This window comes from Meles meles, chromosome 2 (genome assembly GCF_922984935.1).
Source record: "Meles meles chromosome 2, mMelMel3.1 paternal haplotype, whole genome shotgun sequence".
Lineage (NCBI taxonomy): Eukaryota > Metazoa > Chordata > Mammalia > Carnivora > Mustelidae > Meles > Meles meles.
Window position 1 is genome coordinate 47,869 of NC_060067.1, and position 14,857 is coordinate 62,725.

A 14,857-nucleotide genomic window follows, 5' to 3' on the forward strand; every position below is an offset into this window, starting at 1 on the left:
AAAGACACTGCAAAATAGAGAACTACAGGTCAGTATCTCTGATGAACAGAGATGCAAAAATTCCTCGACAAAACAGTAGCAAACCGAATCCAACAACACATTCACAAAATCATTCACCAGGATCAAGTGGGATTTATGCCTGGGATGCAAGGGTGGCTCAACATTTGCAAACCAGGTCCCATTACCTTCCAGAATGGCTTGCCATCTACCGCCTCTTCTGTCTCCACTTCTCTCTCCCTCTTGCTGTCTAATCCCACTTCGGCAAAGCAACCAGATTGATCTTCCCAAACCTTTGATAGCCCCTCACCTAAAGAAGTAATTTCTTAGCCTGGCATTTAAGGCCTTCTAGGATTTAACCCTAAGTATCCATCCAATCTCAACGCCTACCTCCAACTCATTTTCACTCATTGTACCTCAAACCAAACTAAATCGGTCCTTGGGCCCCTAATGTTTTCTGAGACCTCTTACCCTCCTGCCTTTGGTTATAATTTCTTCCACTGGATACCACATCCCTAAAATCATTCAAAATTCTTCACATCAGAACCCCATTTTCCCCTTTTTGTGTTTTCTTTGAGCCCTCCAACTCCAGTCATCACATGATGTAGGCAATGTCTTAACTGTTTATAAGCAAAGACCAAAAAAAAGACCAAGTTACATCAAACTTATGAAATGTCATTTCTAAGTTTCTAAAACAAGCCTGTACTAAAGGACACAAGGGGTGACTTAGCCTATGGCAGTAAGGGTGGAATGGCAAGGCAATGGCTTCCATTAAGAAAAAAAGGATGTTAGGTCTTTTTGCTGATTACAAAATGCCTGCCTTTCTCTCTCCTTGAATATATACCCCAATACACATGCTTCTCTGCTGAGAACAGAATGTCAGATGAGCGTCAGAGGCTGAACACCATCCCACGCGGGGATTTCAACACACTGGCGTCACACACTTGAGATCTATTACGGAGAAGTCGTGTGGATTGGCCAGTGACTGGCACATAAACTCACTGTCATGAACATGAGTCAGTGAAAATGAGGATGTTCGTTTATTTGAGTAGATTTGTACCAACATCACTGCAAGAGGCAGGAAAAGGAAGTGTATATCTGCATGATACACTAACAGATACCGACCTAAACAAAAAGCTTTCCACACTTGGGGAAAAGGAATATACTCTTACTCTTTGCAAAGACTTGAAGTACTCTACAAAGTGTACACAGAGATGAATGTGACTAATTACTCATGGTCAAAGCCTGTACTCTCTGTCCAGTCTTAATCTCCTTTTTCCTTGTTTTTTTGTTTGGGTTTTTTTTTTCCCCCCAAAGGGATGGTCTCTGGAATTCATGATCAATTCCTCTCTGTGTAAGCCAAGAGAATTTCTCTGTTTGCAAAGGGATACCGGAAATCATAACACTTTTTCTCTAACAACGTGAAGACTGTTAGTATGCACACACTGGCTTTCCGTAAAGGCCAAAGTCAACGTTCCTCCGAGTTGCTGGACTCTCATGCCGGGCACTTTTCCAGATATTCAAAGGTAAAGGAGCCAAATTATCCCACCCCCAAAGTTTGTCCACGGCGTCTCTACATCCTCGGGCTTTCGGGTCCACCCCATTTCCCAGTGAAATGAGCATGTGCAGGCTGTCCAGCACACAGCACCAGAGAAGCACAAAGGCAAGGCCTTCCAGAAACACTGAGGCAAGACAGGGTGAAAGGCTCTGCGGCCCTAACAGAAAAGGAGACCATGCCCCAGGCTTTCCTTTTATTCACCCGTGTCCCCAGAAATACAGGAGCCATAAGGGGTCTACAAGTTTTATTCTCTAAGGAACCTTCAAAAAACAAAATAGGACTCCAGGAAATTTAATGTCCTTCTCTAGCCAGCCCAAGCTTTGAGGGAAACAGAACTCTGAGGGAGAGAAGCAGGAAAACCAGGCACCTGACCTAGACGTTAGTAAAGGAGAAACAGAGGAGAGCTTTCAAAATACTGAGGTTCACACTAAGAGAGTGTCCTAAGGGGTTTGCACATCCCCAGGGAATGCAGGCATCACTAGGCCACCAACTCATGTGACATGTTAATTCATGTTCCAGATGTCATACCGTAGCACCCTCCTACTCCAACCCAAGAAAAGGACTCTGTCTAATCACAGGCCCAATAGGCTCTCTCCCTCCCCTGAGCCCCAAGAGCCAATCCCCAACAGACACAGAACTACCTCTATCTGCTCCCCATCTCCCCAGTCTTCTGTGCACCAAGCCTACTTTGGCACCCTGGCCCCTCACCTTCTTCGTTCAAAAACTTACACTGTGCTGGGGCATCTGGGTGGCTCAAATGTTAAGCATCTGCCGTCAGCTCAGGTCATGATCCCAAGGTCCTGGAATCAAGTCCTGCATCCGGCTCCCTACTCGGCGGGAACCTGCTTCTCCCTGCCCCACTCTCCTGCTTGTGTTCCCTCTCTCGCTGTGTCTCTCGGTCAAATAAATAAATAAAATCTTTAAAAAAAACAAAAACTTATGCTGTACCAAGAGCTTCAGCAAGAAAACAGAGAAGATTGGGAAATGCCATTATAAAACCTCCTGGAGAGAAGAGAAAAGGAGAAGAGGGCTTGAAGGGGGCTGCTCCTTGCTGGCAGAGTGAAGAACGGATGAAGACCCTTCTTGCTTTCTCTGCTTATGGAGTCAGTGGCCCACAAACAGATACCAATGTTACAGAGATAAATACGACCAAAAGACAGATTAAAAACTGAAAAAGTTTAAATTTGCATATGGAATGTATCACAACAAAGATGACAAGGCACCGCTAACAACTGAAAAGAGTTTTGTGACATAATCCATGCCTTTCCTCAAATTCTCAACTCTCCATTCTATGTATAAAACTTTTCTGTGTCTACCTTGTAGCCTGGTCCAGTTTCATGACCATTTTTTGCTAAGAAGCTCTTTCTTACATACATAAAACATTTTGCTTTAATGTAAACCAGTCTTTCCCATCTTTTATGGTTACGGAGAGAAAGAGGGATGGCTTCTTCCTTCTACTAATCAACCTACTGTCATATGAATCATCCTTTGGGTTTTTTCCCAAATTCCATCATCAACCTTCACAGGTCTGGTTGGCCACTGCAGTCACCTTTCGCAGGCTTCAGAATTTCCTCTTTACAGAAACAGAAACAGTAAGCCTGGGAGTCTCTGTACCTTGACGTCACAGCTAAACCACTCTGCATTGAGCCCGTCATATCTCATGTCACCCTCTTAGCCAACCTTATGTCTGTGTTTGTTCCCGTCCACGAACTACACTCACTCCCTCTGCTATGCAGAGTATTCCTCACGCCCCGAGCTTGGAAAGTCCCGTCAGCTCGGCTAATCCCAAGCCCCCTCGACTTGGTTCAACACTAACACATCCACCAAAACACCCTCTCTGAAGTCCCCCATCCAAAACAATCTCTTTTCACGCAGCAGTTAGGGATTTTCTTCCTCAGGTTAATTACACTTATTTTGGGGACATGCAATGCGTCAGCACCAGCTGGCTTCCGGTGGTCACGGGGATGTGGCGACTGGGGAGATCTCCGTAAGGAGGCCGAGGGTTGCCTGAGGGCAGGGTTCAGCATCGGACGTGGGTGCACAGGAAACACTCCGTAAGCGCTGTTCACGCAGACACCGGGGTCCGTGGTTGCCAGCGGCTCGTCACTGCAGAGTTCTGTGAAGTTCATGGCGCTGGTTCTGCCACTGAGGGCAGCATCATTCCAGGTTCTGTGCTTTCCATGCCTGATAGTCTAAAACTCTGCCTCCTGAAGTGGCAGCCTTTTCCTACCATGTAACCAAGGCTGGCTTTTCTTTCTTCTTCTTCTTTTTTTTTTTTTTTAAAGATTTTATTTATTTATTTGACAGAGAGAGAGGTCACAAGTAGGCAGAGAGGCAGGCAGAGAGAGAGGAGGAAGCAGGCTCCTTGCGGAGCAGAGAGCCCGATGCGGGGCTCGATCCCAGGACCCTGAGATCATGACCTGAGCCGAAGGCAGCGGCCTAATCCACTGAGCCACCCAGGCGCCCCTCTTCTTCTTTTTTTAATAAAGATGTTATTTATTTGTTTGAGAGAAAGAGAGAGAGCACAAGCAGGGGGAGTGGCAGAGAGGGAGGGAGAAGCAGGCTCCCCGCTGAGCAGGGAGCCCAACTCAGGCCTCAATCCCAGGACCCCAGACGCTTAATCGACTGAGCCACTCAGGCCCCGAAGCAGACTTTTCTATCCCATTCTGGAGCATCCTCCTCGGGTAAAGGATCTTCAATGTCACCTCTTCTCTGATGGTTCATTTACCAAAACAATCAAGATTACTTTAAATTCTACTTTGTTTCCTAGGTTACTTAAAACCCAACTCTGGGCATTCAGTCAATGATACGATGCTTCCAGTTATGTGGGCCAATACTGCTCCAGACAATACAACCAAATCTACGTCTCAACCCAATTACTCCGAAGATTCTCCTCCTTCCAGTTAGTGACCCTTGGGCAGACGGTGTGAGACACTCTATTCTCCAGATCCTGAGTGGTGACAAGGTTTCAAAAGGAAGAGCAACTTCAAAGCAGTCGGTAGTGACAAGCTGTCTGCAGGTGTGTGTTAAGGAGGCTACATCATGGTTCAGAGGCAAGGACCCATCACCCAGGGACATCTGCCAGGATTGTGGGGGGGTACAGACAGAGTGGTTTTGCCAACCCGTTATCTAGAAGAGGATACGATCAGAAGCTTTACTGAAATAAAGGTACGTTCAATTTTCCCGTTTTCTATAGTTCATGTATCTGTAATCCAATAATTTGCCCCTTTTTAAATTTTAAGTAATTTTCTTTAGTGTCTCTCAGTTATCAAGACTAGAAATACTGAAGGTGTACTTGTTCTCTTAAGAAAAGCAAACGAGAAAAATCAATTCCTTTTTCATCACTATACACCCCAGAAGTTCCCCAGAAACTTACAAAATAAGCAGTGTTGATCATAAAAGAAGAGGATTTTAACCCCAGATATAAATACTGATCATGAAATTAACCATATATCTATTCTGAAGCAAAAACGGAGTGGAAGAATGGACATTGTAATCAGCTGTCAGTCAACATTGCAGAGAAACTAATAGGCTTTTAGAATTAACAGGCAGAGCTTCATATCAACAACTAACATTTTATTTTTTACACTTTTAAAGGTTTTTTAAAATTTATTTGAGAGAGAGAGAAGACCAAGCGAGAGAGAACATGAGTGGAGTGGGGAAGGTCACACAGAGAGGGTGAAGAGGGGTCCCGCTGAGCAGGGAGCCTTATGCAGGGCTCCTAGATTGATCCAGGACCAGCGATCATGACCTGAATCAAAGACAGATGCCTGACTGACTGAGGCATCCAGGAGCCCTAACAACTAACACTGTAACATCTCATCCACTATACTGCTGACCCGTTTCTTGGCTGACAGCCCACACTAACTTTGTTGACTTGGACATGACTACTTTGATTAAGCAAGAAATCCCACAACAGAGAAACATCTGTAAAACTTCATTGTCAAATGAGCCATCAAATCAATTAAAATGTCAACCTTAATGTTTGCATTGATGTAGAATATCTTTTAAATTACAACCCTAAATATTCTCAATAGACTCATTTCTTTACAAGTTCTGTTGATGATTTGACATTTAAATGTTATGAGTTTCCCAGTATGTGACAAAAGCCAACACTCAGCAGAGGAGCTCCCATTTGTGGAGAGTTACCTCAGCCTTCAAAGGGAAAGCGGACAAGGCAGGACTGACTAGAGGACCAGGTAAGGAAGGTATAATTTGGGCAGGGGGTGGTGGCAACGGATTTTGAACGGGAAAGATAAATCAGACTGGGATTTCTTTTCAGTCCGCCTTCTACTCCCCATGATCGGCAGCCGGTTACTGACCTCCTTCACCTGCAGTTTCCTCATCGGCTAAGTGGTAACTAACAAAACCTTCTTCATGTCAATAATTCTGCATGATGCAGCCACTGTTTAATAAATGGTGGTGACTGTGCTATTAATATGGATAGATTTTTGTCTATAAAGTAGAACAAAGTGGAGAAGTTTTGTTCTTTTCACTGGGGCTTTCTCTGAGGGTAGAGTGGCCAGAGGGCTGTGTTGGGGGAGGACACTGCTCCGGGGAACACTTCTAAAATGACAGTGGGTACCTGGTGAGATGTCTGCTCCTCCCAACGGTACAGAGAACTTCTCTAAAAAACAGCGTACTCTCAAGTTGACTCTCCCGTCCCCTCGGCCCGTTGTCTTCCCACTCTCAAAGAATCCCTGAGTCTCTACTGTCATCTGGCTTTCTCAACCTCCCTCTCCGAATCTACTGAGGAGTCCAGGACTAGGAGAACCAAACCCCAACAAGATCGCCGACCACTAAATAGTGTTGGGGACAGAACTGTCTAACACTGCTTTTATCACTTATATTTATTTCGTTACTTTTAAAGATTTCATTTATTCATTTGACAGAGAGGCACGGCGAGAGGGAACACAGCAGGGGAGCGGGAGAGGGAGAAGCAGCTTCCGGCCCAGCAGGGAGCCCGTGGCCTGGCGGGAGGCACACCACCTACTTCGTCACTCTGCGTGATAAGAAAAATGATTTGAAGAATAATGGGATATTTTAGGAGCTGCATCACTGCTTTCTTAACATGGGAGACCTCCTTTCTGTGATTTAGGGCTTCTTCACAATGCAATGAAGACCACTAGTCTGACGTGACCTTTCACCTTCTTTCCTGCCAGAACCACTCCTTCTGCTCACCATGGTGGGCCAGAATTACATTCCAAGTCACCTCCTTTCAGAAGTTAGAGTGCACAGTTATACACAAGTCTCCGATCCAGTCGAAAGTAACTCTCCCTCCAAAACAGTGTATTTTCATCAGATTATGAGGCGAAGTTCGAAGGAAGAAATCTTGTCTCACTTCTACTTTTCCTCACAGAACAGCCTTCTCCCGCCATCGGGTGTTTGTCTGTTAACGTGTTGTTCACAAGCCTCCCCTCCCACGCCATCCTTCCCCACACCAGCCACCAAAGACTGGAAATCAAGTTCTGCTCCTTCAAGGGCCTATTTATTAGAAAACTAAGAAAATTATGCTGACAATACTGGATGCCAAGAGATGAACACATTATTCTCAGAGAGCAGTGGGTTCCAAAGGAGTGGACAGAAGTTAGGGGAAGAGAAAGGATTTTGCCCCCAGGGGACATCTGGCAATGCGTGGAGACTCTGCTGGCTGTCTCATTAGTTCACCACTATGATCTGGCGGGATATCTTACAATGCATAAGACCCCTCTCCATGACAAAGGGTCATTCAACCCAAAATGTCAGTAGTCCTGAGGCTGAGCCCATCTCTAAGAGATAATATGCTTTGATTAACAACTCTTGTTCAACAGTTTTGAGTTTTTGTTTTGTTTTGTTTTGTTTTTTAAATATTTTATTTATTTATTTGACAGAGAGAGGGGTCACAAGTAGGCAGAGAGGCAAGCAGAGAGAGAGGGAGAAACAGGCTCCCCACTGAGCAGAGAGCCCGATGCGGGGCTCGATCCCAGGACCCTGAGATCATGACCTGAGCCGAAGGCAGAGGCTTAAACCACTGAGCCACCCAGGCGCCCCTACAGTTTTGAGTTTTAATTCCAGGCACTGGTCAGTCTCAACAGAGTTGTGTTTCAGAGCAGGTAACCATCAAGCACACCCTTGAGACAAATATTTACTTTCTATTCATATAAAACTAGTCCTATGCCTCAGACTGAAGACTCTAGCTAAGCAATTCTTGATCCTTTATTTAGCTGAGTTTTTTTAATCTTTATGCTTAAAGTATAAGTTTAACCAAAAAAATAACAGTTCAACAAAGAAAGATACCTATTGTCATATTTGTTTCAGATATTCTCTAAAGAAAAAAACTGGACACAGTTAAAGCCCATCTCCCCATTCTTTCTCTTCCCGCCTAGAAAATAACCACTAATCTGTGGTACATACCACTTTCACATTTATTTTATACTTATCTACATCTATCTACATAATTATGTAATATGTGTTTATAGTAGTAATTTTAAATGTTTTTTACACTACACATTTTCTTTTCACGCAATATTAAAATTTGTGTACTTTGTTCTCTTCGTGTAAATCCCGTTAACTCACTCAGACCGGCTCACATGTTAATTTTCCTCCTGATGAGTGACTACATTGTCCCCACATTTTCCTAAGTTTAGAAGTTTCTTTTTTTAAGATTTTTATTTATTTATTTGATAGAGAGAGACACAGCGAGAGAGGGAACACAAGCAAGGGGAGAGGGAGAAGCACACTTTCCCCTGAGCAGGGAGCCCAATGTGGGGCTCCATCCCAGGACCCTGGGATCATGACCTGAGCTGAAGGCAAAGGCTTAACAACTGAGCCACCCAGGTCCCCTGTCCCCACATTTTCACTATTTGTATCCACTTGTAGCAAGTCTCCTAACACATACAGGTTTGATATCTTAGGAGAAGTGGAAGTGAGGGGCTATCAAGGAAATTTCATGTAATATGAAAATTTCATGTAATAAATTTCATGTAATAAATATCATGGAATATTTCACTTAGAAATACAGATGACTGGGGCACCTGGGTGGCTCAGTGGGTTAAAGCCTCTGCCTTCGGCTCAGGTCATGATCCCAGGGTCCTGGGATCGAGCCCCGCATCAGGTTCTCTGCTCGGCGGGGAGCCTGCTTCCTCCTCTCTCCCTCTGCCTGCCTCTCTGCCTACTTGTGATCTCTGTCTGTCAAGTAAATAAATAAAATCTTTAAAAAAAAAAAAGAAAGAAATACAGATGACTAATCCTGTGGTTTACAAATGAATGACTGCAAAATGATCGAAATTTTGTCTTGAGAGAGCTGTATGAAATCTTGTGTTGCACTGACTACTCCAGCAAAAAATAAGAAGGCACGGGTGAATCAAGTGTGGCAAAATCTTGACAAATTGCCTGTATCCGGCTCATTATACTATCCCCCTACCTTTGTGCGTGTTTGACAATTTTCTCATCATCAGGCACACGATTTGTGAACAGAGGCAGACTAATAAAAGCAGGTAGACATTTGGCAGTGGTAAGGAAAATCTCGCTCTATAATCCTTCCATATCCCGTAACTGAATTATTTTTCTCTCTACAAGTAGCTAGACAAGTTCCAGTCTTTTATCAGCAAGATAACCCCATTAAATGCACTATACTATACATCTGTGAGGACAGCAGATACTGACTTGTATTCAGGGAGTTTGCATCAAGACCATACTACTAAATCACCTTACGTGATTAAAACAGACTATCAACCCCCCTCCCCCCACTTCCCACCAACCAGCTGCCCAGCGGAGCACCTGGGTGGCTCAGTAGGTTAAGTAGCTGCCTTCAGCTCAGGTCATTATCCTGGGGTCCTGGGATAGAGCCCCACTTTGGGCTCCTTGCTCAATGGGAAGTCTGCTTTTTCCTCTCCCTCTGCCTCCCCCCACCCTCTCTCTCTCTCACGCACATGCTCTCTCTCTCCCAAATAAATAAATAAAATCTAAAAGGAAAAAAAAAAAAAGCCTGCCCAAAACAAAATGAGTATTGAAAATGATACTCAAATTTCTGTCACAAAATATTATCCCATATTTTGTACAAATAAAGAGATTCAGTACTGATGCAACCAATGTTATACCAGAATCAACATGGTTAATCAAGTCTCACAGAGAGAATTCCAAGAGTAAAATCAGAGCAAAATGTTAGGCAACCTGAATTCTCTCTGAATAGGTGTAACATCCTAAGTTTCAGCATTTTGCCCTTTGTGTGCGTTTGGGGTGGGGGAGGGTGCAGGAAGCGGTGGGGACGGGAGGTAAGACATACAGGGCAGGAGAGAAATTTAGTCCGGGAGCTTCATTAACAATAGGCCATGAGACCCCAAATCCCTGCGTGTGGTACCTGCGGGAGCGGGCAAAGGGGGGATCCTGAGGAGGCACGTCCCGTGCAGACGTTGCTGAACCAGACCAACGGCACGTTGTAGAGGACAGCGCCTCCATAACCGAGCCACGGCCCGTATTTATTCGTTTCGCTTGTGGCACCACCAGGACAAGGGCACACTCAGGCCTTTCTTCCCGCCTGTTAACTTTTGGTCGGCAAGCATTCGACATGTCCTAGTAATAGAATGCAATTTATAGCGGAATTCGTCTCCAGTTCTGAAAATGGCACAGTGAATTACATCCATTATAAGCACGAGCCTAACCCTAAGTCACCGAAGTCTATTGCACGATCAGTCCTTGAATCAGTCCGGTACCCAAGGATGAGGTGGTGGCTCTTAACAGTCCATGGTCCCTTGTACTATTTACAACAGAGTGAGATGAACGTTGATAAAACCTCCAACCACCACGTTCCTGAGTCTAAAAGATGCACCTGTCCCACGGCTGGAGTGGCGAGGCCCATCGGCCCTTGGGAAGCAAACGAGGTAACTACGTTCGCACTGACGCGGAATGTTCAGTGGAACACGGTTCCTTAAGGAGGGGAAGAAAGATGCATCTTCAATGTTGCAGTAACAATGAGGAAACATCCTTAAAACTGGAAGAAGGTTCCTCCTCTCTCTCTCTCTCTCTGCCTGCCTCTCTCCCTACTTGTGATCTTTCTCTGTCAAATAAATAAATAAAATCTTTAAAAAAAAAAAAACAAAACTGGAAGAAGGTGCAGTAACAGGACTTCTAGAAGAGACCTTGCTCGTGACCCCGTCTGCAGCCCGCTCAGTAAAGCAGGCGGTTTTCACGGGCTCAGCAGCTGAAGACGGGGACAGCGCTTCAGCCACAAACACAGTGTTTCCCGCCGTTCGGCTTTCCTCTGGCTTGTGAATAAAAGCACAAGAGAAACAGAACGCAACAGGGCTTTAACTGCAGAGAGAGGGACTTAAAGTGTTTCCAAAACTTCATCAGATACCAGAGCAGCCCAAGAAATTTGGGGTGCAGAAATTCACAGAACTGTTTTCCCTGCTTAGCCCATCTCTCCCTCTCTTTCCTGAACCTCTCGCCGGCTCGGGAGCGCTCCGGCAGCTCCAGATGGCACCTGCTCTCCTGGGGCCCCTGGCCTGCCTGTGACCCTTGCCTCAACCTCGACCGGGCTCGGCACCCACTGGGGCTCTTGCCAGCAGCTGCACAGAGACACGAAGCTCCGGAGGCAGAAGACTGCGGCTCCTGGCGCCCAGCCCACTTGCGTGTCTCTTCGGCCTCGGCCTGTCTGTCCGGGAGGAAGAGGCTCCCTGCGCGCGGACTGCAGACACCGGGTGTGCCAACAGGGCACACACCCTGGAGCAAGGCTGCCCGGGCAGGATGGAGATCAGGATGGGAGCGGAGGTGCACACCAGGCACGGCTGAGGGTTCGCCGAGATGAGGGCAGCCTGGCTGAGACTGAAGTGGATCCCACACTGTCCTTCACTTATGGCCTACCTGGGCGTGTACCGTGACCTGTCGGTCGCCTCCTCACAGAAAGTGCAGCTTAGTGGCCTGCGGAGCTCATCAAACTCACAGGTCGCAAATGCTCAGTAACTGCCGATAGTCAAGGCCTATTTCGTGGCTAAAGGGGACAGCTACTCTGAATAAAAGAAGATAAATTTAGGAGACTTCAGCCTTACTCTAAACCATTATGATTTATATTTTCTTGTTCGCGTCCGCTCTTTTCTGGAGATACCACGGAAAAGACAGATGCATGGCAAAAACAAAAAAAAAGGAAGGAAGGAAGGAAGGACGCCAACAAGTGACACTATTCACTTCAGTACAGGTTAAAAAATCTAAACTAATGCTAAGGACACCCTCACCTGCTGATTTTTAATGCTCTTAGCCGACCAAATTGAAATGCCTTGTGCATTAACTCATGGCCCAAGATGCGCACCACCACCGCCCCAATCTATAGGGCTCCACAGAATTTCACTCAAGATCAGTGACACCCCAAATCTCACCAAGTACAACAGAAAACCAGCAATAAAGTTTGTTGTCTCGTTAATCATAAGGATACACATTTAAAAATGCACCTGGAAAAGTTAAATATTAGTAGATCTGCTATGTCCAGGAGAAGTTATCTGACAACAAAAGGAATGTGTATAGCCAGAAATACCCAATCTTGGTAAAATGTTCCCAGTGATAATACCTGGTGTTAAAGTAAACACCAGAAAGATCTACTCATTGTTTCAATCCTTTGAGTGTAACAATACAATTACACAAAATGAGCAGATGTTTTCATTCAAATACTTTGTTTCCAAAGTGCACTATGGCATAATACAGTTTCTACAGTTCCTCTCAGACAAGCCTCCGGAAGACAGATTCCTCCTAATGAAGTGTTTGACATTGTGATTATCTTTAATCCTCAATCAGATGGGCACAAAACTGTTTCTACATTATTTCTGAAAAACACGTAAAGGCTTAGTCTTTTATTAAATCAAATGACTTATTTATTCCTAATTTCATAGTCATCCCTTCCATAGAATTCTACTTTCCTATGAACCCCTGTCTCAAACAATTCTTAAAATTCTTACCCTCAGTAAGAGAGTTTATTGGAACAGTGGCAAAATACTAAAAGGCACAAGCACTAGAGAGTTCAGTGACTTAATTCTCTTTTAACAAAAACTGACAAGGGTCTTTACTGTAGGACTTTTCTGAGCCCTGGTTACTATGTAATGTATAACTATGTTGCCACATCACTCTGTAATGTTACTTTCTAAAAGCAAGGTGTCACATGTGGTAGGAGTAACTACTTATTTCAGATATTACCAATTAGCCTTTAGTAGGAAAGGGTTAGTCTGAGGACCATTTTTGAGAACAAGTTAGAATAAGGTGCTAATAAAACCTCAAAAACAGGTTTGACTCTAAGATAGTCTAATGAGCATTATTTTCTTAAACCGTTAACTACATCTTTAAAGATTACAGGCAACCACCTTTAAATGCACGCCTTTGGAATGCCCTGTAAGAACACAAAGATGAACTAGCGCACTATCATCTCCTACACAGTGAACACTCATTCGAAACTCAGCCAGTGGCTCTTTTGCATAAAGAACAAAATTATGAGTGGTCCAAGGCCTATAGAATGCACTGCTTTCTGCATATGTCAAGTTCAAACTGGATAGATGTAAATTTATCCAGTTTGGACGCGTTAACCATCATAAGTGACAAAGAAGACTTACCGACAGAAGCTGAGCTTTTAAGACCCGATTCCTTTGGGACTCCTTTTTCAATTCGGATTGTGGCCCACTGTTTAAAAACAAGTAGTGTTGTTAGTGTAAATGGGTCCATAGACACAAGGTAACATACTCGAACCTTACTTACACGCAAGTGGAATTAAACAGTGAGCCTGGCACTCTCTGAATTAGAGGCGCCCTTGTAAACCTCTGAGGTGGTGGTAATCGGAGGCTCAAGCACAGCCTTATATTCATCACGGATTATGCTCTAATAAAATGAGCACAAGATGGTGTTTACCCCATTGAAACCCCTCACACACCTGGGACCCCCATCAAGGACTCCTTGAAAGCACAGGTTATGGCATCAAGTCTGAGTTCAAGGTACTTGACCCTTCTAGGCCTCAGTTTCCTCATCTGTGAAATGAGGACAAAAGTTCCTATTCCTCAGGGTTGCCATGAAGATCGAAGGGGATGAACCCTCGCCCTCGTGGGTACCTACTAAACACAGGAGCCGAAGAATAACTATTGTTTTCATAACAAATAAGGCATTCGGGGGCTAGACACACTCAGAGAGACCTAACTGCCTGCACCAGACACACTCAGAGAGACCTAACTGCCTGCATCAGCAATAGTCTTGCGGAAGGGTGCTGTCCATACTTGGGGAACTGGAAAGGAAGTGGGGAAATGGCTAATTAAAGACATCACCCGGTCACCTGGTCACTTGCCCCTACTGAGATGCACAGGGAAATGTTATGATTATGTGGAACCACAGGTTTGCAAGAACTTAAGAACATTTTTGTTTTCAGTGTACATAGGCATATAAAGAAATATACCAAGATGTGATTTGTTATTTTCTCCTTTATACTTTTCCTATTCATTTCCAAAATTATCCACCATGAACATCAGTGTTCAGAGACCACAAGTGAACTTTGTTGATAGCATCCCAGAAAATGCCAATGGCTATTTTTCCAGTTTAGAAAAGGAATGAGTAAAATTATTAAAATATGTCGGTGATTACAATCCCAGAAGCTAACATTGTCTAAACTGAGTGGCTGGAGAGGAAGTGGGAAATGAGAGGTAAAGGGGATTGTGATCATTGTAAGTAGGACTTCAGCACCCTTGAAGGAGCAAAAAATATAGTTGAAAAAATATATTTTTCAAAAATATAGTGATCAAAAACCAGGTATTGCTAGACTCACAAGGAATTAAACGGATTTTTTTAAATGCAAATAAATAAGACAATGAAGGACAAAGACTAAATAACCTAAAACATATACCTGAAGGTCAAGGAGAAGGGCACGATCTGAGAACATCAGGAGCACAACATCCCAAAGAGCCAAGTAGGAACATGCTATTTGCCCTTAGAGAACAGCCTATAAATAGACACTTAATCTTCCTGGCTTCAAGTGGCAAGTCACAAATGATAGTAAGACTCAATCAATCTGATCGTGCCTTTTTCCTTCTTTGGTGATCTAATGCAGGAGTTCTCAAACTCTAGACATGCCTCCCATCTCCTTTCCTCTCGATAGACATGAAGGGTTATTTCCATATTTTTCACTTGAAAGCTTTTAGTGCCTATTGTCATTTATAATTACGCCAAAGATAGAATTAAAATAAAATTTTGTCAATAACCAAATATTTGTTATCTTGGAGCTCACTTTTTTTCTTGCGGCCAAGTGATTTTATTTTTTATATAAGTGGCAATGGCGTTAGATGAGGACAATTACTCCATGCTCACGTG

General features: G+C 44.2%; 1 protein-coding gene across 1 annotated transcript in view; it reads right to left on the minus strand.

Moving 5' to 3' along the window:
• The window catches only part of GPAT3 (glycerol-3-phosphate acyltransferase 3), a 59,440-nt gene that overhangs the window by 38,704 nt on the left and 5,879 nt on the right, over positions 1–14,857 (minus strand). The window contains exon 2 of the mRNA XM_045994991.1: positions 13,123–13,189. Coding sequence (XP_045850947.1) covers positions 13,123–13,189 — 67 coding nt within the window. The remainder of the gene's footprint in view (positions 1–13,122; positions 13,190–14,857) is intronic.